This window comes from Artibeus jamaicensis, unplaced genomic scaffold (genome assembly GCF_021234435.1).
Source record: "Artibeus jamaicensis isolate MK-2021 breed Jamaican fruit bat unplaced genomic scaffold, CSHL_Jam_final scaffold_612, whole genome shotgun sequence".
Lineage (NCBI taxonomy): Eukaryota > Metazoa > Chordata > Mammalia > Chiroptera > Phyllostomidae > Artibeus > Artibeus jamaicensis.
In genome coordinates this window covers 2206701-2233600 of record NW_026522049.1, presented here as the reverse complement: position 1 = coordinate 2233600, position 26900 = coordinate 2206701, and the positions used below count along the sequence as shown (strand labels likewise).

The 26900-nt window shown below is 53.1% G+C and overlaps 2 protein-coding genes across 2 annotated transcripts in view; one reads left to right on the top strand and one right to left on the bottom strand.

The window, feature by feature from the left end:
* Positions 1-26900, top strand: part of WHAMM (WASP homolog associated with actin, golgi membranes and microtubules) — a 273660-nt gene that overhangs the window by 202849 nt on the left and 43911 nt on the right. The gene's annotated exons all lie outside the window — the stretch shown is intronic.
* Positions 1425-25072, bottom strand: BNC1 (basonuclin 1). Its single transcript, XM_053658835.1, has 5 exons — positions 25000-25072; positions 10631-10730; positions 9439-9674; positions 5651-7512; positions 1425-3676 (listed from the first exon to the last, which is right to left on the bottom strand). Exons 1-5 carry the CDS (start codon positions 25006-25008, stop codon positions 2992-2994), a joined length of 2892 nt encoding a protein of 963 aa, XP_053514810.1. The 5' UTR covers positions 25009-25072; the 3' UTR covers positions 1425-2991.

Here is a 26900-nt window from a genome sequence, read left to right as displayed (position 1 = left end):
TGGAGACATAGGTTTAAGTCCTCCCTGAAGCGGACACAGGGGCTTTAGAAAGGTAAGGTGTCGCCACGGACTCTGCTCTGCACCCACGGCTGTACACGCTCACAGGCCACACTTCCCTCCAGCCGCTGGCTGCCGAGGACTGAGGGGCCGAGAGCCCGTTCCCAGGGAGCCCCTCCCCGGAGGCGCAGGGCTGCTCTGGGGGCTGACCTGGGCCCAAGGGCTCCCCAGTGGCCTTGCAGAACTTCCTTAGACGAGACGGTGGCCTTGGATAATGTCCTTCCTGTCTTCGCGTGGGGTCAAACCCACATGGCATCCGCCACCTCCCCCAGCCCCCTCCCCCTTTTCTCTCCAAGTATTGGCTCGTTCTGTCCTATGGGCATCTGCTTCTTGGAAGACCCAGACTCACGCAGCCACCCACAGGCATCAGGGGACAGAATCACAGAAGCTGAGCTGGAGAAACTCGGGCCCTTCCTTGGGGAGGTGTTGAGACTAAGGAGATCGTGATGGGTCTCAGAGTGACAGGAAAACGGGCGGGGGTGCAGCAGGGGGACCCGGCTCACCTTCTCACTGCGACTGCCTGCCTGGCATGAGACAGGTCCAGACAGAGGTGACCACACGGGGGCGGGCGTGAATACAGACAGATGTGGGGGTGAGGGCGGGCCATGGGAGAGAGGCTGGAGGGGTCCCCCAGCAATTCTCTGACAGCAGGAAGTGAGGTGAACTCCTGGGGGGATCTTGCACAGAGGGGCGGAAGAGCTGCTGTGGGCGGATGAAGAGTAAAAGCTGCCTGAGGCTGAGATGGAGGATGGGGGGGAGGAGCAGTGTGGGCGGGAAGGTGGCTGAGGGTCTTGCCGGCCGTGGGGGGTTCTCTGGATCTTCCACTGAGAAGGGGCCGCACATCAGTCACCACTCAGAGGGGACTTGGGTGGGCAGATGGGATCAAGCCTTTATCGATAGATTGGAAGGGTACGAAAAAAGAAAGTCGGGGGGAAGAAGTAAAAAGAGGCAAAAGATGTTATCAAAACTTCCTTGTAACAGCTGTATATTTCAGAGTGAAAAAGGAGGCTTCCGTCCTGCCTTGTCCTGGGAGCGCTGCTTATCAGACAGATGTCCCTGTGGAAGCACAGTCTCTTTGGAAGGTCACTCAATTATGACAACAAATCAATGCTTAGGCCTCCTCCCAGGGAAGCTGCCGCTGCCTCGTTTCTGGGGGCCTCGTGGACTGAGGGTGGCGGTTCCCGTCTGGACGTGAGAGCAGTAACTGATCCGAGTGCCGTCCCCCGGTCCTCCCCTGGGTTTGCGGCTCTGCCCGATCCATTCTCTGTGTGTGCGTGTGTGCACGCACCTGTGCATGACCACAAGCATGCATACAACCAGCAGCCACGCAACAAACACTGGTGTTATCACAAAATGTGGGCCTTCGCCAACGAGACGTATGCCATACACTTTTATTAAATCATAGAAAACTCATACAAATTTTTTTTGGTTTGGAGAGACAGGGATACCGCCCAGCTGGGTAACACAAGAGGTGAACGGTAGGTCTCCCCGGAAGCAGAGACACGTTGTCAGTTGTCACGTTTCGTCTTTTTTTTTTTAAAGGTGAGATAATCAGCAACAGGTTCTTGGCCCCTTTCCACCTTTCAGCCACAGGACCCTCTCTCTTACGGCCCCCAATTCTCTTTTAAGATGTTTTTCATTACTGAAACCAACCGCAACTTTAAAGGATGGTTCACTTGACGTCTTAACGCAAGGGAAATTTCTTCCTCCCTAGCACGGAGCTCTGTATGCGCCAGATTTCAGGGGACGGCCGCACTCCATGGGATGGGGTGGGCTTCCCTTCCACAGCAGCGAATGTGGGCAGTGATGTGGAATATATCTCGGAATAAGTTAAATATTAAGACACAGAGCGTGGCAAGAACATCCTGGTTTTCCTTTCTACTGGGTAAATCTGGCAGTTCATTCTCATCTCACACGGTTTTGAAGGGTGAAGACCGAGGGGTCCGGTGACATCGAGAGTGGACAACGGTCCTCAGAACCACGCCGTTGTCTCCCTGCGGGGGCAGGATACACACGGACAGTCCCCGCCAGAGTCCTGCCGAGTTCATTCCCCGCCTCCCCCCACCCCGGGGCCCATGGGGGTCGGACTCTGAACTTCACCAGGTGCGACACAGTCAGCAGTTTTGTTTTACAGGTTAGGTTGTCGCCCGCGCTGCTCTCGAACGAGGCCCAGAAGGTCACACGGTGACCTGTCTGCACTTACCCCACATGCTCACATACTATAAACACAAATTAAATATTAGCCACGTTATTTTAAATTAAATCGAAAACCACTCTTCTTAAGTGCACCATCTTCCCCCACTAGCTTCTGGAATGCGTGGCCCAGGGCGAGAACTAACACCCCTGGCAACGCTTGCGTTTCTGTGGCGCCGGAAGCCGACACGCTTCCCCTGAGGGCCCCCTGACATACTGCATGAGACCTCCATGGGCGGGGTTGGGGGGGGGGAGCAATTTTCCACCCCAAACGAGGGACTGTCTCCAACAGCCACACTCCCAAACTGAAGTCTGCATTTCAGAGTCCTTAAAGCAGGAACTAAATCGTGGATTCTTTGGGGCTGGCTCGTTACCCTTGGCAACAGCCTGCTTCCCACGCCAGGTCACTCAGCGGATCCTTACTCCTGCAAAGCCTCATGCCAAGCAAAACGGCCCCCCCCAGGCCCGAGGGCCCCTGCCCTGGATGGATCAGCAGGCCTGGCCACCACCCAGAGGATGTGCCATGTTTCCTCGAGTTTTCGTCACGTTACTGAAAATACCTTTGGGTTAAGAAACTCGATAGGAGGGGCAGCGCCCTGGTCGGCGTCCCCCAGGGCTTGTCTTCCGCCCCGTCCTGCGATGGAAGAACAGACAGTCCACTCAAACACCTTTCAAATAAAGCTAGCGACGGGACCTGTGGGCAGCTCCTCCTGACACCTGACATGTGCGTCTCCGCTCACGTCACTGCAGGTGACTGGGAGAGGACACCAGGCTCTTGTGCAGGTTGGGGTTCTGGCTGTGCCGGTTCCGGCTGCGCACGGACGAGAACATGGTGTTGCAGCCCGGAACTTTGCACTTGTGCAGCTGACGGAGGTGCACGGTTTTGTAGTGGGCCCTGAAGGTCCCTCTGTTACTGTACGTCTTTTGGCAGAGGTGACACGTGATGGGCAGCCCGGAGGGCAGGCCGGCGAGGCCCTGGTCGGCCTTGTCCATCAGGACACAGATGGGGTACTCGTCCTCCCCGGGGCCGAGGCTGGGACCGTCGCAGGTGCCGTCGCTGTCGTCCATCAGCACGGTGCCTTCCTCGCTGGCCCCGTCGGAGTCCCAGGAGGACTGGCTGCTGCTCTCCGACCTCATGCTCGAGGTCGTGCTCAAGTCCAGGACGGCGCCCTCGCTGGGCGGCCCCGAGGGGTAGCTCTCCGGGCCGGCGCCGTGCACTTGGGCCATGGGGTACACCAGGCTGCCCATCCGACTGGTTCCCTTGAAGATGACGGACGTCTGGGAGGCCTGCTGGGCGAAGGCCACGTCCTGGTAGGCGTCCTTTGCCACCTCCTTGAGGAGGTACGCGGCCCGGAAATGCTCTTCGCTGCTCTCCACGGTTTCTTGGGGCAGTACTTTCTGGTGCAGGTTTAGGTTTGAGCTGTGTCTACAAGGGTAAAAAAGATGGTTAGCAATGGGTCAGGCTGTTGTGGCCAATAAAGAGTCGTCATTCTGAGCAGAGACACGAGGCAGGTACCAGACAAGGTGTGCGGCAGGTTCGACAGGCTGGGGAGGGCCGGAGGGCGCCCTGCGTGTCTCATGGGCACTGGCCCGCTGCCGTTCTCGCCAGGAATGAGCCTTCCCGGGGAAGTCGGCGGTCTGGACACTGGGAGTGTGTCCTTCCCTTCTACTTCCTGCCTCTCAGTGACACCTGACTTCCTGGGCCTCCTCTAAAGAGAATGGCTAGACAATCTCAATGAGGCCAAGTGCACTGGGACACCGGAACCAAGGGGGTCCCGGGCCATACCTGCTCACCAGTGAGAAGGAACTAAACAGAGAACTTGATTTCAATAAAACCAGGAAATACTACCTTCTAGAGTGGCACTGTCCAATCGGCAGCCACTCGTATGTGGCTTGTGGCTCTGTCATCTACTGAGAGGATACTATTTTGGATAGACGGAAACAAAATGTTCTTAAAACTTACTTCACCCGTCCCTTTGGACTTTGTCTAGTGAGGCTGCTAGAACATTAAAAATGTCCTACGTGGCTCACATCAGGAGCTGGGGCATTTGCAGGTGTATCGCTCCAGAAGGTCTATGGGCGTGAACATCTGATTGGCTGGAAACATCAGTGTGTGTGTGTGTGTGTGTGTGTGTGTGTGTGTGAGAGAGAGAGAGAGAGAGTGTGAGAGAGAGAGCGCACACTGCGTTCAGTCCCTATTTGCAACATTTCCCTGGATACCAGACAGGGGTTCTGCACAGGCCGGGAGCTCACCGCCCATCACCAGCCTCCCACCCGGTGATTATCCTGCAGGGCGGTGATGAGCACCCATTATGACTCCTTAGACTTGCACAGTATCATTTGGAGGTAACTTGTCAGTCCATGCGGGCCTTGCTGCGAGACCCCCCTGCTGCCCTGACTAGCCAACACTGCCCCTTCCCAGGGCCACCCTCTTCAAGTGGACGAGACAATGACTCCCAACGGCTCGGAATGTGTGCGCAGGTCAGACCGGGGAAAAACACCCTCCCCCCAAAATGAACAGGGACTGAATTTTCCCTTCTAAATCGCCAAGGACCTGGGAGGGGAGGAGGGCGGGGAAAGCGTAATCCTCTTTCAACTGTCCTCTGCGACTTCTCCCTGCTCACACATTCCTTTTCCTGGACGTCATCAGAATCTCGCTCCCAGATCACCCACTTTGAGGCAGCTCTGACCTGTGATCAAGTCAGCGTTCTGGGTTGACGGGGCAGGAATGCGTCAGCAGAAAACCAGACACGAGGTGGACATGCAGGTTCCAGTACGTACAAGTGATTTTTAAAAAAGGGGGAAAAAAAAGACAAACGCACTCCCTGGAACCTTGAGCAGAAAACGTCCCAGCAGCAGCAAAGCAAAGCTCAGGGCCCCCACATGTCCCGTCTGAACCTAGAGCTGCCATGACTGTGTTAAAAACACCTCCCTTCTTCCTCTCATGGGGGAACGAGCTCACGGTCCCCTGTGCTTCACCCAAGGGGCCCGCTGTATCTCCGAATTCAGAATTTCTCCGACGTTAGGAAAAGCAGGATGATGCATCATCGATGGTAATACCACATTAAAGTCCCCGTGATAAATCCATGCATATTTCTGCCCTGAACAGACACCAAAAAAATCCACACGGATGGTGGCTTTGAAAACGATGACAAATAGCCTCCCATCATTTCAGGTCGAGTCCTGTGGCCACACGAGTCTGGATTTCGGAACTGAACACCCAGGAGGGTGGAGCTAGACATGGGACAGTGTGCCCCTGGCCCGGTGACATCGGGTGACATCGTCTTGCGGGGCCAGTGAGCAGCGCAAGCTCCCAGCCCTCCCAGCCCTCCTGGAGCAGTCAGGGTGGGCGGGGCTCAGGTGACCAGGAACCACCCCCTTCAGACAGGTGCCGCCTTACCTGTCCCTGCTCCTGAGGGAAGGGAAGGTGGCTGTGCAGCCCTCCACCGTGCACGCGTGCGTCTCCTTGGCGTGCATGTGCTTGTGGTGCATCTTCACGCCGCAAGCGTTCTTGAAGGTCTTCTGGCAGATGCCACACTGGTGGCGGCTGTCTTCCCTCTGCCTCGCGGACGTGTGTGGGCCCGGGTGCTCCAGGTCCTTGGCGTCTTCGAAACAAGGGAAGGCCGCTCCTCGGGGGGACAGGGCACTGAAGAGCCCGCCAGCCAGCAGGCGCTGCTGCAGGCTGACGTAGTCTGGGAAGGGGACGCAGGGCTCCATGCCGGGTGGGAGGTGGAGGTCCCGGCCGCCGCCCTCCGCCTCCCTGGGCACCGTGGGCAGCTCCGGCTGCTGTTCCATCTCCCTCTCTGAGTCTTGTGTGGCCCGCCCAGGGCTTCCGCTGATGGCTCCCCTGGGCTCGATCACCAACGGGAGGTGGCAGGCCCTCTGCCCCTCGGGGAGGGGCTTCCCGAAGCGTCCCGATGGCTGCTCCTCCAGCCCCCTGTCCGGCCGAGGACTGTAGGCCTCCGGCTCATCCTCACTGACCACCTGCAGGGGCATGTCTTCGTCCGAGCTGAGTGTGTGCCTCTTCTCGCTAGCTATTTCCACCGTCTCCTTCTCTATTTTGATGGGCATGCTGGACTTCCGGGACTTCTTCTTGGGCAGGGCATCGAATGGCATTTCGCCGGAAACCAGCTGTTCAGAGATGGAGGAAGACAGCAGGGGGAGAGAAGGCAGCAGCCCGGGCGTGTTGGCCAGCTCCGCGGGGGTGGCCGGGCTGCGGTAGAAGGGGAGGACCGGCTGCACTGTCTTCAGGTTGGGGAACAGCACGCCGTTCTGCCCGACGCCCGGGAAGGCCGCTTGGCCCCTGGCATCCTCGCCTGCCCCGGGGCAGCCGGGGAGCGGCCTGCGGCCCGGAGACGTTGCCGTGAACCCCGCGCGCTTGCAGTTCTCAGAGCCGGCCAGGCTCAGGCTGTTCCTGAGGTCCTTGTCCCTGTTGTTCCTGTTCATGGGCATGTGCAGCCGGGGGTTGGGGTTGGCGCTGTGGCGGTTCCGGCTCCTCAGGGAGCTGAACACCATGTTGCACCCCTCGATGGTGCACTTGTGCTTGATCTTCAGGTGCACGGCGTTGTAGTGGATCTTGAGGGTGCCTTTGTCGTAGAAGGTCTTCTCGCAGGCCGTGCAGAACACCCGGCCCTTCTTCGAGCTGAGGCTGTTCCTGTCGGGCTTCGCTTTGGCCTCGGGGGACAGCTGCGGCCTCTCCAGCTTGGTGACGATGTTGTAGGAGCTGGTGTCGCTTAAATGGGCGCCGTCTTCCTTGCTGGTAAGGGCCTCGGGACAGCCCAGACACTGCTCTTTCTCGACCTGAAAGGGCGCGGAGCCGGAAGTCAGGAAGCCGCTGTCCGGGAAGGCCCCGTGCATCTCCGGTCTGGGGTCCCGACTCGGGTCCTGACCCTGCTCCAAGGCGTACTGCTCGGGCAGCGACCCCAACAGTGCGGGCGGCGCGGGGTTGAAGAACTGGAACGGCAGCATGAAAGTCACGTTGTTGATGAGGCTCTCGAAGGGGTGCACGCTGCTGGGGCTTCCCTTGTCCCCGGTGGCTGCGGGGAGGCCAGCGCCCCTGTGGCCGCAGCTCTCGATGAAAGCCCTGATGTCCACGTTGGCCGTGGGGGGCGGGATGAGCACGGCCGGCTCCTCCTTCTCCTGCACCGCCATGAGCTCCACAATGGACTTGGTCTCCCCGAAACGCAGGAACTGCTGCAGGGTAGCCACCTCCTCCTCGCCGGTCATGATGCTCCAGTGATCCAGCACCTTCCCCGACGCGTCCTAAACCCGAACCGGGACGTAAATGCATGATTAATTCCCCACTCTTCACCCTCTTCTCTGAGAGAGGGCCCTGTGCTCAGACCCCGCCCCACCGACCTCCACTGGCACCCCAGGGCACCTCTGAAAAAGACACCCCCTCCCCGGATGAGCATGGGACCTGTTCAACTCAGCTCCCACCCCCAACCTCCTCCGAGGCCAGAAACTGCAAAAAATAGACTGCATGAATGTAAGCTGCGGTCCAGAAGGGAGATGTGAAACGTGTGTTACTCACGCCTCGGGGAAATCTGGTGATCATTCCCATTGTATGTCAAACCAACTGGTCATCCCGTGTGAGGCATGATAACCTCCCCCACAAACGTGAAAACACGCATCTTCTGAAAACGGTCCCTTCTTTATCTACAGACCCTAGACGGAGCAACCAGAGCTAGATACGGCCCGAGTATTTATTCACTGCATGTGAGTAACCTGTCCAAGCAACGTCCATCGGGAAACAAAGGAGCCTGCACTGATCTACAGCCCGGGTTCACAAAGCAGAGCTGTAATTACACAGGCGTGTTGGAGATCTTTCAAACTCCAGCACGGCCTAACTTTTCCCAAAACTACAATAAATATTTTATCACAGAACATGTATTTGATGGCCTACTGAGATTTTTCCACCATGCACGTACGCGTTCTGAAGATGAGGAGGAATGTAACATCATAAATTTTTCATGCGCTAGAGGCTCAAGGTAATTGATTCCATATTTTTAATCCCAACACTAGAAAGCAAGATTATTAGGATCATTAAATATTGATCTATGTCATAATGTAAGATCGTAACACGGCTCTACATAAAAGGTTGTCTGTAGCCCGTTGGGGGGTCCTGCTTTTGGGGCGACCAAACCTGTTTGCGGAGGAAGAGCATGAGCTTCAGACTCAGAAAGATGCAGGTTCAAATTCTGGTCTGTCACAGGGGCACTGGGTGATCTCAGCAAGATTTAGAAGCACTCTGAGTTTTCAACTGGAAATTGGAGACAATCTACCTACTCCGTAAGATTTCTTATGGCTCTAGGTCCGTACACGGTTATTCGTGTGTATTTCCGTGATGCAGCCCATCGGAGAAAAGCCGGTGGGTACCCGAGTCCTGGATATACATTCCATCCCCATTTCACTGCAGTTTGTAACTGAGTTGGCCGACGTTGTCTAGTGTAGTGGCAAGAAAAAAATGCGTCAGCTGGTTCGTCCGTCAGAGACATGATGTCACTCAGAGGAGGAAATAAGTTCTTTGCCCGTGAAAACACCCGGATGACCTAGCTCGTGACAGAAAGACAGGTGGGACCACTCTGCAAGAGTAAAGAGGGGAGAGAAGGCACGAAGAGACGCACCCGCCATCTCGCCTGTGTGGACAGGCGACGGTCGAGCGTGCGGAGGCGGCGAGAGAAGCGGAGGGAGATTGAAACACGGGAGCTCGGACACGAAAGTATCGCAAGGCGATGGATTCTAGGAAGGGGCCAGCAGGGGGCAGCGGACGGCTTTGGAGAACAGAAACTGCAACTGTTCACTGGTGGCTCTGCAAGGGAAGTTCCCTTTCTGTCCCTCAAAACCTCGGTAACCTGGGGCCGAGACAGCATCTGTGTCACTGGGTATATAGTTTGCAGATAATCAAAGAGATGGAGGCAGCCCCCAGGACGGGGCGAAGGGTGCACCGGGGAAGAGCTGCTTAGCGAAACCCACGTCGGACAACTGGGTGATGCTCCCACATCCTGACTTGCACAGAGATCTTGAGGGAAGCTCTGGAGTCCTCCAGAACTTGAGGTCGGGCTTCTGCCGTTAGGAAAAGCATTAAAGGGCAGGGTGACCACACCGGCTGGCAAGGGGGTTACACCAGTTGCACGGGCAGGCGCGTGAGAAGAGGCTGGAGGGGGAAGGGCGGCCGAGGCGGCCCACCTGTAGCACATAGCCGCGGATGTAATCCTGAAGGGTCCAGTCCAGGGCGTGCAGGATCTGGAGGACCTCGTCCTGCTTCAGCACACTGAAGAGCCGGTCCAGGAGGATTTTCAGGCGGACGGGGATGGCCTGGGTCCCGTACAGCATGAGGCTGCTGATGTCGAACACCACGTTGGACTGGACGATCTCCACCTGGCTCGTCGGGTACATTGGGGGGATCCTCAGCTTACTCAGGGCTGGAAAACCAAGCGGAAGAAGCAGCGTTTCTTAAAGACAAGGTAGGCTAGCGCGGACTCTCAGCGGTGGGTTCCCACAGAGAAAACGACAGCTACCCAAGTGGTTAATTATCCTAACAGCTATCGCGGGAACTTATAAAGTGTATTGGCCCAAGGCTTTTGTTTCTCGCCCTTTCCTGTGGCATCCCTGAGGTGCCGAATGGCCATAAGCAGGGGAAGTACAGAAAACATGGGGGTAAAGACAAAGGTGGCAGCTTCCTCATCAAGAGGATGGAAAACCAGGAAGCACGAGGTGAAGACCCCGGACTCGGGAGCCTGGTGGGCCAGGGTTCAGCCCCGTCTGGCACCCCCTAGGCGTCAGGCTTGGCAAACTAAGCCACCGTAATCTATACTGTCCGAGGCAACAGACATCAGCTGCATATGGCCACTTCAATTTAGAGGTAAATTCATTAACATTTAAGAAAATGAGAAATTCCATTCTGCCCTCATGCCAGTCACGCTTCCAGCACTTGGTGGCCGCATGGGGCCAGCACAGGGTCAGGTTCAGCAGATAAAGAACACAGGACGCCCAGCTACACCTGGATAGTAACCTCAGACAAACAACCACCACGTGGGAGGTGCTCAGGCTGAACCATTGTTCATTGTTTACACGAAATTCACATGGCACCGGGCACTCTGCATCCTGTCTGGGCCAGAGCTACTGCACCAGACCACACGGGACATTCCGTCATCACGAAGTCACGGCCCTGTGCATCGCTGGAACCGGGCTGACAGAACGCTCACCGCAGGGACTTGTTAAGATTCAACGCGATAACAGATAGAAAGCTCGGAGCCGGTTATCTGGCATGCAGCAGCAACGTACACATGTTCGCTGTCATTCTCAGGCATGACATCCGTTCCTGAGAAACTATAAGTTGTTTAGAGGGAGCACGACCAACCAAAGGGGGGATAGTTACCGTGGGCCACCCAACCGTGTCTGCACTGCTCACACTGACGGTGGTTTATTTTCCCTGGTTTGAAGCGCTGGCAACTGCAGTTCAGAGTACAGCCAATAGCCTGCAAAAGAGAACACAGGTACACTGAGCCTGTGAGTGGTGTGTGGAACACGCACCGCATCTGCAAAACAAAACCTCCATTCAGTGAGGCTCGTTGAGCAACGCGGGCCCGCTCCGTGCTGGGCCCAGACATGCATGCTGGACCCCGGAAAGCAGGGCAGCTCGCCCGGGACCTGGAGATGGAGGGGACACGTAACAGACACTCTTCTGCATGGGAGGACAGGCTACCAACACCAGAACTTTTTTCAATAAGATTGTGGACTGGAAATAAACATCTTGCTCGTTGTTATTAAGAAGAGGAAGGACTCCTATTTTCACCGAATCTCTACACGGACCAGAGCAGCGATGCTGAAATGGACATGCAGGCCACCTTCCCGAGTGCAAGGGAACTGATCGGAACGGAGAGACATCTACATGCAGACTCTGCCGCCCGTCACAACGAGGCAGAAGCTGAATCCCAGAACAGATGTGAGGCCACTGAGGACGGCCCCCCACTCCACTCGCGGGACTGTGTGCCTGACGGAGACAGACACAGGCTGGACCGGCCCTGCGTGGGGGTGCCCAGCCGCATGCTGAAGTGCCGTGCGTGGTGTGTGGGTGTGGAGTGTGCTGACTTTGACATATGGCAGAAATAAAAAAAAAAAGAGAGAGAGAGAGAGAGATGTACGTGCCAACAAAAGTCTAGTATTAGCAACAAATCTTCATGGATATTTTTAAGGCGAATTCCTCAAATGGGGAGAGAAGCCTGTAGAATGTAATCTATTATTAAAGAAAAGAAGCTCTCACAGAGATCTGGCAGGGGGCAGAGCCGCTGGTGGAATCCGTACGAATCAAGAGAGCCTTGAACCTGGGGAGTGCGTGTGTTTGAGGGGGAATGAAGAAGCCCCATGATTAGGGGTTTAAACCTCCTTCTGCCAATTAAGGGACTACGTGGCCTTGTGTGTGGACAGGGAGGGGAGAGTCTGGTCTAGGACCCAGGAAACTCACTTGAAGGGAGTCTGGAAGGAGTCTTCACTTACATAGCAGTTCTTAGTGGGGTTGTGAACAGTGCGGGCCGTTTGGAAAAACAGTCTGGCTGAGTCACCGCACCATCCAGCAGTTTCACTCCTCGGTATGTGCCCAGGACCATGGAAAACAGCTGTCCAGACACAGACTTGTCCCCCGGAGTGGAAATAACCCCATCGTTCTCGACTGATAAACAGATGGGCACAGTGTGGTGCAGCCCCACGGTGCGGCACTGCTAGGCAGGAAGAGAGAATGAGGTCCTGGTACCTGCTACCTCATGGACGAATCTTGAAAACATTTGGCTACAGAAAGACGTACACCAAAAACGACAGTAGTATGAAAAGTCAGAGACTGTATGGATTCATCTATAGGAAATGTCAAGAATAGGTCAATGTACAGATTCAGAAGGCAGACCGGTGCTTCCCAGGGGTTGCGGGCAGTGGGCAGGGACTGCTCATGTGTGGTAGTGAGGGGAGAGTGGTATTCTTTTCTTGTGTTTGTTTTCATCTTTGAAAAAGCAGCTTTACATGGAGATATAATGCACATACACAATTCACCCCCTTCAAGTTTACAGGGGAATGATTTTTAGTATATTCACCAAGTCATGCATCATCACAATGCAATTTTCATCATCCCCAAAAGGAGCCCTGGTCCAAGTTTATGGTGGACATGTGCCTTGACTGGTTTTGGGTATATTCTTGGGAATGGAACTGCAGGATCTTAGAGTGACTCCATGTTTCGCCGTCTGAGAAAACTGCCAAACTGCTGTCCGAAGGGGCTGCACCATTTTGCACGCCCACCCGTGATGTAGGAGCGCCCCGTCTCCCCACATCTGCGCCGCCACGTCACGAACAGGCGGACCGCGGATGACTTTGTGGCCGTGGATATACTCCCAAGGATGCTCCAGTGATGGCTCCATGTCATTACACATTTGCCACACCCACGGGATGAGCAAACACCAAGCGCGACCTCTAAGGTGACCGCTCCAGGCTCGCGGTGATTACCAGGAGTCAGCGGGGGCTCTTCATGGTAAAAACTGCGCCCCCTGCTGGGGGGCACTGGCTGTGGCGGGGGGCCTGGGTGCAGGGGGTGACAGGGAGGTCTCTGCCCATTCTATTTTGCTGTGAATCTAAAAAGTCACGAGAACAAACCAGTGAGCTTGCTTCCACACAGCTTAAAATTCACACCATTTAACTGTCATCTACCACTCTTTTCAGATGGCAGTAGGCCCAATCAGAGTGACCGTCTAGACAAGAGACGTTCAGGTGACGGAGAGGGCCATTCATAAAGGAGGTGAGTGGCAGGTGGCGACGGTGCTACCAAATTACTAAAACACAGGAAACACAGGAGAAAAGGTTTTACTCTCTGGAAAGTCTTATGACATGGTACAAAGAACTCCAGATAATCCCAACACCGTCTTCCCCGTAATGACGCAGGCCTTTCCACTGGGGGCGGCATCGTCCCCGGGGGGGTGCACCTTGTCATGGGGGTGAAAATGATCCCTGTTTCTATGTACAAAGCACAGATACCCCTACATCAACAGATATAGTGTACGGTGTCACAAAATTTCGCTGGGGGAAGCACATGTAGGAAAACATTTCTAAAGTTTCCTTAGATCTGGGGGTGTGGGAAGAAATGAGAAAAAATTGAGAAACCCTGGTCCAATGCCAGAGATTGTTTTCACTTTGTGGTTATAGCTCCTACTTATATGCACATTTTACTAATGTGTTAAATACAGGAACACATATATCTACACACCTATATGCATCATTACCTAGTTATTTTGACTGGAAGGTAAAGGATAAAAATGAGTTAGTAATTTAACTTTTATTAAACATCGTCAAAAGGAACAATGTAAGGGGCACTGGTATTAGTCGGTGGCACACCTGATATGTAGTCCAGCTTCTCAAACTTCTCCGCGACTCTGAATGTGGGCTCCCAGACTAACTCATCTGCATTCTCAATGGCTAGCAATACACTCAGTATGAACTCTCTGAAATATTTCATTACCTATGCTCTATCACTCTTTTAAACAATAACTTTTTAAAAAGATTTGCATTTATTTTTAGAGAGAGGGGAAGGGAAGGAGAGAGAGAGGGAGAAAAACACCAGTGTGTGGTTGCCTCTCACATGCCCCCTACCGGGGACCTGGGCCACAACCCAGGCCTGTGCCCTGACTAGGAATCAAACCGGCGACCCATTGGTTCACAGGCGGGTGCTCCATCCACCCAGCCACACCAGCCAGGGCTTAAACAAAATTTAAAAAATGAGAAAACTTCTCACTTTGGATGATGTCCCCGAAAATGCCACTCCCTCTTTAAAAACAAGGCGACTCTCCCTGGATTCACGCTGAGCCCAGGACTTGCTGGGTGACTGACTGCACGGGCCCTGTGCAGCGGAAGTGCACAGGCATCCATTCCCGGTGCAGCTCACAGCCTCCAGCTAAAACTCATTTTCTGCCACATCTCTTGATCCCTAACTCAAGGTCTGTCAACTTCAGCCTTGTAATCATTCTGAGTTGGACAGTTCTTGGTGGGGACCAGGGGGCTTGTCCTGGGCATTGCAGGAAGTCTGCCCCTGGCAGCACAACTGCCCGGAGCTGAGACCCACAGACCTAACCTGATCGTTCAGTTCTGGCAGTTTCTAGTTTGGGGACAGAAGTTTAAGCAATTTAAGCTACAATTCCAATGCACGCCTACTACTTTGTCAGAACCATTCGTGTGGTTCTATACGGACCTATTTGAATAAGGCTGAATAAAGCTCATCAGACATCTACTGAATGAGCTCTCAGGGAAATTATTTATGAACTAAGAAAGCTAATCATGGCGTCTTCGAGAGCTTTTAATATAAGGCTCCTGAGTTGTTCCAACCTCCTCAGAATTCTATAACGTAGTCAAATTATAGCACCATTATCCAAAGACAAATGAAAACTTCTAAAATGAAATCAAACGACAAAAAAAAAAATGGTCCTTACAGGACACAAAGTACTCACGCAAATCAAAAGGGAAAGCTCTCAAAGCTGAAATCGTTCCCTTTGGACTCCTGATACGTGTTCCCTTCCTCAGAAACATAAAGCAGGTATGTCCACAACATGCCGAACCCATTGACACATGGTTATTGCTTTCTGTGCACTCATTTTAATCAGATTATTTCTAAATTTAAAAAAGACTTTATTTATTTATTTTAGAGAGGATAAGGGAGGGAGAATGAGAGGGAGAGAAATACCAACGTGTGGTTGCCTCTCACACGCCCCCTACTGGGGACCTGGCTTGCAACCCAGGCATGTGGCCTGACTGGGAATCCAACCGGTGACCCTCTGGCTCTCAGGCCAGTGCTCAATCCACTGAGCCGCACCAGCCAGGGCCTGAGTTGTTATTAGTCACTTTGGTGTGCTACAAATCAACAATCAAAATTCTGGTCTGCTCTTTTGGTAACTGCCCTTCGCTCATTTGTTCATCCAGGTGTTACTGACACCCCTGGTGTGTGATGAATGATGATGCAGTTATTTGCAGTCTCGCGATTAGGACGTCATGACCCGGTGCTGAGCTGGGTCGGAGGGTCCTGCCTCCTGTCCCGGACACCTCTGAGCTGCCTCCAGCTTGGGGAGACCCTGACTTGAATTCCAGACACACAGTGGGGCAGATGCACAGACACCCACAGCTGGTCAGAGCACGTCTTCCATGGGACACGCATTATTGACCTTGAGAATAAAAACTGTCTACCTCAAAGCTGTTTTCATCTTTGGTTCATGCAAATATATTCCTATCATGGAAGAGAAACTCAGGGAGATGTTCTTGGGGGACTGGGTGGAAGAGAGGAGAAGGAAAATCACAGAAGACCTTTGGGGTCTGCAGATTCCTGGCACAGACTCCTTCAGGGGAGTCGTCTGTGGTCTGGCTGAGGAGCAAGGCCCAGCGGGGCTGCTCTGTGGGATCCGGTCACTTCATCTGCCCTGTCCAATGCAGTGACCATTTACTCACATGTGGCTGTTTGAAAATAATTAAAATCAAATACAATGAAAAAATTCAGTTCTTGGGTCACACTAGCCGCATTTCAAGTGCGCAGGGGCCACCTGGGGCCAGTGACTACTGTCCTGGACAGTGCAGAGGAGAACATCGCTACCATCATAAAGGGTTCCACTGGACAGTTCTGATCCCGACGGCGTGACTAGTGGCCCTTCCAGCACCTGCCCTTCCACATGGTGGCATTCGTGTTAAGGTGACCTCGTTTAATCCTCCCCACATGGCTGTCAGAGGAGGGAACTGTTCTCAGGAAAAGCAAGTGTACAAAAGATGTGCCCTGTGCCCAAGGTCACATGGCTGGCGAGCTTCACCGAGCGTGTGCTGTGTGTGCAGCGCGCCAGTAAACAGAGCCCACGTGTTACCCCCTTTCTTACACGCACCCTGGAGGGAGGTGTCACTGCCCCCATTTTACAGACATGGAAACTGAGGAACTTACAGTCTACCAGGGTGGTCTTGCATCTGGACACTGGGAGTAGATATTTTGAAATATCAATATTTGGGGCTAACTGTGCTTCCATGCATGGGTTTATCTAATCCCTACAGCAACTTTAAGGGTGAGGCATTATCATCCGTGTATGTACTGAGAAGTCCTAAGCCAGACATTCTAAATTCTGAGGGTTAAAGTGCTGAACAGGACCAATGAGGTGTTTGCCTTCAAGGAGCTTATCTTCTAGAGGGGAGAGAAAATAATCAAGTAAACAAACAATAGCTTTTCAGAAGAAGGTCAATGCTATGAAAGAACTAAGCAGAAATCTCTGCTAGCAATTTTACTGGCTGGCACAGGGGAATAGAGGTAGGTGTGAGTGCCCTGTAGAGAGAGTCACCATCAAAGCGTTTTGAGGAGGTGACATTTAAGCTGAGTCCCAAAGGATGGCAAGGAGCCACTGAAGATCTGGAGGCAGAGCAAATGTTTTAGGTTGTGGGTATAGCAAGTGCAAAGGCCCTGAGGCACCAAACAGGCAGGAGTTTTCACGGCACCAAAAAGGGGGCCAGCGGAGCTGGAGTGGACAGGTAAGGTGAATGGTAGGAAAGGGGAGGTCACTCACGGAGGCGGCAGAGACCGCTCTGCGTGGGATGGTGGGGGCAAGCCAAGGAATATGGATTTTATTTCCCATCTAACAATGAGCCTTGGGAAAAGGTATAAAGTTAATATGATATGCCTATTAAAAGAGCACCTCTGGATGCAGAGTCGGGGAGCCTGAGTCCCTTCCCCTTCAGCACACCGAGTGTGTTTCACGGGCAGGCAGTAAAACCTACCACTGGCCTCAGGCGACTTACGTCCTACTTCCTGCCAGTTATAAGCAAGCGTTAGCTCCTCGACTTGGAGCCTCAGACTATAAGATGGGCTGGGTAGCTGCTCTTGCCTACCTCAGCGGCTGATTAGCCACATTAATGAGAAAATACAGAGAGAGAGCTGAAAAGACCAATTAGCACAGCAGGACTGCTGTTCCTGCCAGACCTACAGCAAGGAGGTGCTTAGCTCCTCCGGGCTCAGGTGGTCTGACTCTGCACAGACAGAGCTACTGAAAAACACTTACGATAAAACCCCCATACAAGTTGCTCCGCGATGAGTCATTCCCCAAAGAGGCAACAAAACAGAAACTCACAACCAACACCTGGCGGCTGACCCTGGGCCTGATGACTTGGGCTGCCTTTCGCTGGTATTATTTAAGAGGATAATTTATGGATCCACAAGAGAGCTGTGCCATGCTTACTAATTATAGATGCCCACCCAACATCACATCCTTTTTGCCCAATCTGCCTTGGTAGAGGAATCTTAATTTTCATATCTCTTTTAGTAGCTAGGTAACTAAGTACTGGCCAGTGGTATAAAGGTAGAAGTTGTTAGGTGGAACTTTACAGAAAGCTCCTTATAAATGGGAGGTGGCTCAGCTGAGGAACTTCTTAGCCTTTCCTCCTTCCTGGAACAAGAATGTGATGGCTGGACTTCAGAGGCCATTTTGCAACCGCGAGGCAACCTTGACGTTATATCCTAAGAATTGCTGAGTAGACAGGATGGTGTCTTATTTAGGAGTATTTTTCACTAGCAGGCCAAATGCAATTCCTAAGATAAACACTGATCTTCTTGTGGACCGTGGAGGGGGCCACATAAAAACCACATGAAAAATGGCTCACTAGTATAGATTACTAAGGCCATGTTTAACATGTGGTTCTCTCTTAAGTGTGAGGTTCTAAGGCTGTGCCCCAGATACTCCCTGGTAAGAATCATAATTTTCCGCCCCAGTTGGTATAGCTCAGTGGATTGAGCGTGGGCCTGTAAACCAAAAGATTGCAGTTCGATTGCCGGTCAGGGCACGTGCCTGGGTTGCAGGCCAGTTCCTAGTGGGGGACACACGAGAGGCAACCATCCATTGATATTTCTCTCCCTCTCTCTTTCCCGTTCTCTCTAAAGATAAGTAAATAAATAATAATAAAAAGAATCATAATTTCCCAACTTGAAATCCAAGGTCCAGCCTGTTAAGTCACAGATCACTTTTTAAAAAGTCGCCGAGCTTTAGAATAAAAGTGCTCCAGGTTTTCCCGAGTTGTATTTCCAAATAGTAACTACAGACAATTGCTGTTAATATGTTTTGAGTCTTGGGGGAAAAGAAGCTGCCAGTGTATAATGCAAGTACCTTCCAAAGCAGCTGGACCACCTTAGCTGGTGGGGAGAGGGCTTGGTTTCTGTCCACCGACCATGAACTTGCCATGCCCACTCTCTCTCTGGCTGCAGAGCCAGCCTCTCTGGTTCAGAAAACCGTATTACTCAAGGGCAGGAGGTCTCCGCCCGACTCTCCGTGGCTGCTCTGCCCGCCAGCCCCTTACACACAGCACGTACTTCTCACGTCTCTTTTTAGAACCAGATTTCTTTTTCATTCCCTCCCTTCCTTCCTTTCATTTTCTTCTAACTTCTTTCACGTTTCATTTTGTAAGGTTTCTCCTGTTTTTCTTGCAAATGGAAACTCATCAAGGTACAACTAGGAACCTGAAGACAGTAGCACCGTTTGCCAGATGTTTCAGGACAGCGGGCACGAGGAGAGAAGACCACCTGTGAGGTCCCTCGGGGCGAGGTGGCCTACCCGCTGCAGATGCCCATCTCCTGACATCATCGTCTCTTAGTAGTTTAGCAAAATGATACCGATGTTTTATTTAACAAACTGGCTTTTTCTGTCTGTTGTTTGCTTGGGTATGAGGCCTCTACCGTGTACTGGTAAATCGTGAGGAGCCTGATGGGGCCCCCAAGGGGAACAAAAGTCACACAGCCCGACTGGTCAGTAGCTGAACAGACAACATGACCCATCCAACATCAATGTGAGCCATGCATGGCATTGAAATCCAGCAACTCGCCCTGGCTGGTGTTAGCTCAGTGGACTGAGCTGGGGCCTGCGAACCAGACAATAGCGGTTCGATTCCCAGTCAGGGCACATACCGGGGTTGCAAGCTGGTTCCCTGCAGGCCAGTTCCCAGACGGGGATGCATGAAAGGCAACCATACATTGATGTTTCTCTCCCTCTCTCCTTCCTTTCCCCTCTAAAGATAAATAAATAAAAATCTTTAAAAAAATCCAGCAACTCAAAAGACGCTGAAAACAAACGCGAAACTCATAGGCCACATTTAGAGATGCCAGGGAACCAGTGAATCGTTCTCCAAATTCTCCTTATGTACGTATTCCAGGTGAAGAATTAGAATATCAGTATATCCTTACCTCCTCATTAAAAGGACGGCAACCAGGTCACTGCCCTCTGGATGGAAGGACATCTGCTATTACACACGGGGCGTTCTTGCCAAAAAAAACCAAAGTTCAAACCTGAATTAGACTAAGCCTCCCGGTCAGCTCCGGCTTACAGAAAATGTATGAGACAGAGGAGTGTTTAAATAATACCACCATGCAGTAGAATGCAGACTGGGGAACATTCTACAGGACACACAACCCAGCTTTTTCAACAGATAAATTGCAAGGCAAAAAAAGTAAAGTGTAAACCTAAAGATTAAGAAAGACACATAGGGGACCTTATTTGGATCTTGACTTGAACAAGCGAATGGCAAAGCGACATTTACGAGGCAATCAAGGTAAGCGGAATGCCGAAATTTAACGTCACGAAAGAGTTGTTCATTTTTTTTAAGGCGTTATACAGTATATTGCTTTTGCTTTTTTTTTTTTTTAAATGAAAGACTTGTCTTTTAGAGCTACTCTTATTTGGGAATGAAAACACACGATGCCCAGGAATGGCTTCAACAGACGCCACTGCTGCTAATGGTCAGGGAACGAACGGGTCGAGGATGCGGAAGGAATGGGATCGGCCCGCAGGTGATCACTGTCGAACTTCCAAGCGCGCATCACGAAGCTACATGCCACGATTCTAACTGTGTACGAAATGCTCTGTAGTAAAACGTGAAAAAAAGTCAGTTACGTCCACATTCCCCATCTGACCAACGCGTTCTTTTTTTGCATGCGACAGCAAACATGGAGGCAGAAAGCGATGCTCCGTGGAGAGGCCGAGGAAGCTGCCTGCAGGAGGTGGCGGGCACCCGCGCCCCAGGGCACAGACTGGTCGTGGGCAGTGAAAGCTGACGTAGACAGGCTACACAGGGTGGGGCTGGGCTGTCCGGATGGGCAGCCAGGGGTCTCTCTGTGGGGTCCATGAAGCCGTCGGCATTCTGAACAGTGTGGGGAGACACGGTTCGCCATGAGTGTGGTTGAAAGACTGGACTTGGGAAGCCCCGGAGACCAGGAGGCAGGCAGCAGCCTGAAAATGACACGGAAGGGGAACTGGCAGGTTTTGGGTTCTCGTTGCAAGTAGGGGAATGAAAAAAGAGACCAGTCTCGAGCCACTGGAGGCAGGGAGAAGGGTCTGGCGGGGTAAGGGCAGGTGGGAGGCAGAGCCACGGGGACAGATGTCGGGCCAAGTCCCCCTGCGAGGAGAAGCACGTGTGACATGCTCGCAGTGTCCTCTTGCTGCTTAGCTCAAAGCAGGTGATGGGGGAAAACCACTCGTCCTTTGATCTCTATAAATCAAAGTCTGAACTGTGTGCCAACAAAATGTAACAGCTGGGCCTTTTTTCTTAAAGTCATTAGTCCTAAAGACAAAAAAATATAAAAAGTAGAAAAAGACGCAAATATTATCTTAGAAACCAAACCAAGCATTTGTTTTAAAAAACAAACAAGCAACAACGAAACTGCAGAGAAATATAAGACACAAATATACTGTTTTTCTTTATAACTTTAGTTTGGGAGGACTTCAGTGGTAATCTTCAGAAACATCTGATAACAAAAAAAATAGAAGGACGTTAAGTACGTATGTCGGGGATTTCTGAACACAACAGCCAGCGTGGGTTGAGGGGGAACAAAAATAGAGACAAAAAAAAAGGCATTTACACCTCAGGATAATTTCAAGTAAGGTGGCCAGTTACCCAAGCCATGTGTCTTCACTCTGGCTACTGATGCAAAATAATGATGAAACCGTGAACTTTTCTAAGTTCCCTTTTGCAAACATTTCTTTTAGGGATTTAATGAGAACTCGATTTTAAAAACAAAATGTAAAAAAAGAAAAACAAACCAAAAAACACCCTAGATTTTCAAAAAGGAAAAAAATGAGACTGTTCCATGGGCCATTCTGATCACTGTCTTAAAATTCAACCTGGTGTATTGGGCAATGTTAACACTGACGGTATAAAAATGCTGCTTTCGTGATGAGTAATGCCAAGAAACGATCGGAGGGCTACAGAACAGGGCCAATGCTCCTGCAAGCTGGCGTAGAGCTGGAAAATAACGTGGAGGGCTGTTAAGAGCACAATGGACTCAATCGCAGAAATCATCTGCAAGAGGAGACTAACTAACATCCCTCTATGGAAAAAACAAGTTAGCCGCCTGACGGAGAGTTGAACTGAGGCAACTATTTCCCCTCTCCGAGGCCGCCTGGACCCGGCCTCCCCGTTTTATTTCCCCATCTCTCTTTTCTCTCCCATTAGCTGAGTGAGATTATCATCGCCCCGAGGCAGAGGCCCCCTGTGACAGCCTGTTTGCTCCCCACTCTGCGACCTTTGAAGGGGCAGCAAATTGGATCCCGGTGAGACAGTCGGCTCTCTGCGTAGATCCACCCTTTTCCAGCCTTATTGACCATGCTAATCAACTGCCCCTCGGACCCAGCCTCTTTGCATAAAAAACAGGCGTGTGGCTGCGTGGAGATGGGGTGGGGGGCCACGCTGGGAATCTGGGAATTTCCAGAATTAGGAAAAAGGGCTTCAAAGAATGACAAGATAAGAAGAAATAAGGTTTTCAGGTGGAAACCGATTTGCAGAGGCAAAAACTAAAACTTTTCCAGATGCCCGTTCTTGTAAAGATCCCGGTTTATCTTTAAACATCTCTTAGATAAACCACTAAAAACAGAATTATCTCAATGTAGTAAAGTTAAAAACCTGTAGTAGTTGCATACCTGGGATAAGGTAATTTAACAAAATGCAGTAAGTCCCCACACACTGATCTAACCTACCTAAGGAAGACCGGCTCAGAACTGAGTTTTCACCTTTGGGGCATTTCTAATTCTTTCCAAGCAGGGATGTTTCTGAGAAAAGTTACTCACTCCCAGGAACATCTGTAGAGGTGAAAATTTACCCTGGGGTAATACATGCTCCTCCTGCAAGTAATTTACCTCGTGGAACCTTTAGGGCACCTCTTTAATGGCCACTGTCAAAATAGCTCCCAACGTCGTGTACAAAAGCTACAAGACACTTTGGCCCCTCACCCCCTACACGGCCGTTTAATTTCACCCACAGACTGAACTTTTAAATTGTTTTCCCATGTCTAGTTTTCCGTACGCATTGGAAAACGCTAAGGGTCTATGCTTAAAAGACACTTATTATCAATCCCATGGGAGAATCTGCGTGGCTTTTCTCACCCCATAGGTTGGACTATCCTTCTTTCCACGCTGATGATTCTCGGGTCCAGAATGCGGGCCTGGGCCTGGGATGTGGGACTAACCGCTGCGTGGGAGCCATGGAAAACAAAACTAAAAATAAAAAGAGCCCTCTATGCAAACCTGACGCTGTTGTGGCAGTTACTCCGTGTCTGCTGATATTCCTTCCGTGAATTCTAACCCGAGCAAACAGATCATCTTTTCACATCCTAGTACCTGGCAGTGGCCAAACATGCACTTCAAACCAACCACTTTCTCTCTTACTGAAGGGGGAGCATGTGGCTAAATCATTTTCTACAGGTCCGGAGGACATTCTAAATTAAATCACGCAGGTGCCTGAACATGGTTATGAGTTCCCAAAGCAGGGGTAGCACTTGGGCGACATGAAGATTCCTCCACCTCTTCCCAGCATGTGCCCCTCTGACAGGCCCATGTCCCACCAAGAGAGGGGCTGAACGAGCAGCAACCCTTTTCTTGGTGAAATGAAAGCTGGCAAACTTATTGGGTGAGAAATCAAATGATGACTCACGTTCTCCGTCTTTTACGTCCACTAGAAAAGGCCAAAATTATTTATCAAAATGCACCCTAACAAATGCAGTGGCCATCTTCCCACCGTTATTGAAATCACAAACCAAAGCCTAGACAATGGAGAAGGTCCGAAGTAATTTTCTTTTACATCCTGCACAAAAATTTCATTTTGACCTCTGCAATTTCAACGGTGTTTTCATAACCATACGGCAACTGGAATGGGAACCGACCACGGAGAAGCCAGTATATTTATCATTTGCACCAAAATTTGAACAGGTACAACGGAACGTGTCCGCAAATGAACAGTCCAAGATGCCTCATGAAAAGATCCCATGAAATCCACTGGCGATTTAAAACAATAACCAAGGAATAAAAGGACCCCGAGGGAAAGGGAAAAAAAAAAAAGAACGTGACTTGTCAAAGGCTGTTTTCCAATTCACTTATGGTCAAGCCAAAATCTTTGTCGCTTTGATGAGAAGAAATCCATATTAAAAAAAATTGTTGCTAGATGTGCTCCGTGGACCCAGAGCTGTAGGAACACATGTTTTCCCCACACACACACACACACACACACACACACGCCTGCGCGCACACACATGCACACACACACTCACACCCTCTGACAGGGATTCCCAGGACACCAGCGGGGCCTCTTTCAGGCCCCTTAAGTGTTAACAGCAGAGGCCTGGCTGCGACCGGGCGTCTGGCCCGAGTTAAAGGCCCTGTCTTCAAGGAGCGCGGTGAGCGCGGCCATAAAACCAGGGGACATTACGGAACCTTAGAGTGTCTGATCCTCCCCCCTCCACCCCCGGCCCCAGCACACACAATTTCACTTCCACAATTAAGGCTGCTCACTGGCATTCCATTGAACTGTCAAAGTCGGGCCGGTGGCAGCCGCACTGCCACAAAGAGATGCCTTAAATGAGAAGAACATGTTCCTACACCGCGTTTGAGAAAGTTTGGCTCCGAGCTATGCACTGATTAATATCAGATCTCCTCCTTCCCTCGCCTCTCTGCGATCTTGTCACATCTGGCTGACAAATCCCGAGCCTCTCAGGGCAAAGCCGGGGGGCCGCGGGGACAGGCAGCGGCCCCCTCCGCCCGGCCCGCCAGCCGCAGGGAACAGACGCGGCGCTCCGGAGGGGAGTTGACACGGGGACGCGGCGCTGGCGGTCCCCGCTCTTCCCGGCACCGCCCAGCCCCCTCAGTCACTGCAGGTGTCCCGTGAAGCTGCTGGAGACGCGCATCCGGCTTTTCTGCGCCCCGCTCCCGCCCCCCCGCGGCGTCGGGGTCTCAGACCCTGGCGACGCCGTGCGCCGCGCCGTTCCCGACTCCGCACGCCGGTCCTGCGCCGTCTGCGCCTCTCCAGGCGCCCCTGCCCCGCCCGCCGGCACCTTACTCGGCGGTTTTGCACAAAAGATGTGTCCCCGCCCGCGGCCCGGAGCCCGCACGCTGCCGCCCACCGGTCCCCGCGGCTCCCCTGGGGGTCGACGGCCGCCGCGCGCCACACGCTCCACAGAAAGCAAACCAAGGTAGAAGCGGCCGTTCCCAACGCGAGCTGCCGGCTGTGTGGGTCCCGGGGTGAAGCCGGCCGGACGGGAGGCGGGCGCGCTCGGACGCAGCCGCAGCGCTGAGGGCGGGAGGCGGCCTGATGCGCGCCGCTGTCCCGCGGCCGCCGGGACCCCCTCGGCCCGCGCCGCCGCGCAGGTGGCCTGGGAGGCGGCCAGGGCGGGTCCCCCGTGCGGACGGGACCGGCCGGAGCGTCGTCCCAGCCGCCCCGCGCGCAGAGCGCCCCCCTTACCTCGGCCATCCTGTGGCCGCCGCGGAGCCCGGCTACCCGCGCGTGTCCCCGGCCCGCGTCCGCCCCGGCTCGGCGGGCGCCGCCGCATCTAAACTCCGGCCGTCGGGGCGACGCGGCGAAGTGGGCGGCTCCCCGCACGCCCGCCCCCTGCGCCCGGGTGGGGGCCTCCTCCTGCGCTGTCCCCTCCCCGCCCCTCCCCCCTCCGCCGGCCGCCAGTCCCCCGCCCGGGAAGCCCGCCGCCCTCCGGGGCCGCCCGCGGACGCCCTGAGCCCGCGGAGACCTCGCCGGCGGCCGGCGCGGAGGTGTCTGCCCCGCCGGGCTTGAAGGCACTTGTCGGGAGACACAGACGTGTCCGCGTCTGCCTCCCCGGGAGGCCAGACGCTCTGAAGTTCGCTGGCTCCCGTCTTGTTCGGCGAGGCCGCCGCTTGCCTTCGCCCGGGCGCCCTCGGGGTCCCGCGGCGCGCGCCACCAGGAGCTTATTTTCAGAGGCCGCGTGGGGACTGTCCCTGACGTGGCCGTGGGGTCGCCCACTTTGCTAAGAACCCAAACAAGCCCCTTCCCTGTTGTGCTTGAGGAAGGCACAGCCCTAGCTGTCCCGCGTTCCCAGGACAAGGGGCTCTCTTTCTCGACCTCCCTTGCTTCGGTTGTAAATGGGATCTGATGTGCACTTCTCGTATGTGGTGCTAAGGATAAAGTGAAAATAAATGTCCTGAAACACCCAGCCGGAGCTGAGCCCTGTGAGCACAGGGAGGAGGACCTGCCAGAAAAGCGGCTTCTCTGACCCCTGGGAGCCGACAGAGATGGACCGCAGCTGCTAGCAGGACCCTGGCGGGCAGGCAGACCTGCAGGAGAAGGCAGCTCCCTAAAAGGGGTCTCTCTGGAGGCTGGACTGGGGGAATTCCTGCTGCCTCCTCCCCAGTTCAGTCCACCCACCCTTATGCTGGTGGAGGTCCTTGAGTGGGGAACCAAAGCCTTCTACAGACTGAGATTGTGGGGAGATGGAAAGAGAAAATGAGAGTTGAAATCAGAGACACAGGGTGCCTGGTTCTGACTCTGAGAGGGGCAGGCCTCAGAGAGGAAGAGGAGGGAAAGGAGAGAAGAGGGTCCCTGTGGGAGAGTGTGGGTATCAGGGGGGCTTCATGGGGTCCAGAGGGCCCTGCTGCGTGCCTCCCCCCCGCCAGGTGGGACACACACAGGGCATGCTGGCCAGGTGACTGTCGGGTCTGCAGCAGGGGCCAGGGCACCCTTCCCCGCAGGCCTGGTGGGATGGACCCGGCCCTGCCTTCCAGGTGTTGGTAAGAATTATTTTTTTCACATGGCTGAAGTAGAGTTGAAGCTTTGCTTTGTGAGTTCCAAACCCCAGCTATTTCTCTTCCAGGTAGCTGCTGCCCACCCCCTTCTGCTCCTCTTTTCTCTGCCTGTTGTAACTCCATGCTTCGTCGAGGTCTTTCTCAAACGTCACTGCCTCCCTGAAGTCTTCCCTGATCCCCTACCAACTCTCTACTCCATGTGCTTTTTAAAAGAAAGTTTATTGATTTTTTTTTTTTTTAGAGAGACAGAGAGAAAGGGAAAGAATGATTTGTATTTCTATCCACTCATGCATTCATTGGTTGATTCCCGAACGGGCCGTGACCAGGATGGAGCCTGCAACCCTGGCGCATCGGGATGACGCTCTAACCAACTGAACCGCCGGGTCAGGGTCACTCCATGGGCTTTGGCCTTCTTCTGACGCCCTAAGTGCCTGCGTCTGCCTCTCTGATGGTGCCTCTTGCATTCTCTGGCCTGGTTCTGATGTGTCCTTGTCCTAACGTCTTTGGTCACCAACTTGTCGTAGTGGCTTCTGCGTTGTGGGTTGTAGCCCACACAGTTCCGGTTTGGGAGGTGGAATGACCAGGGTGTAG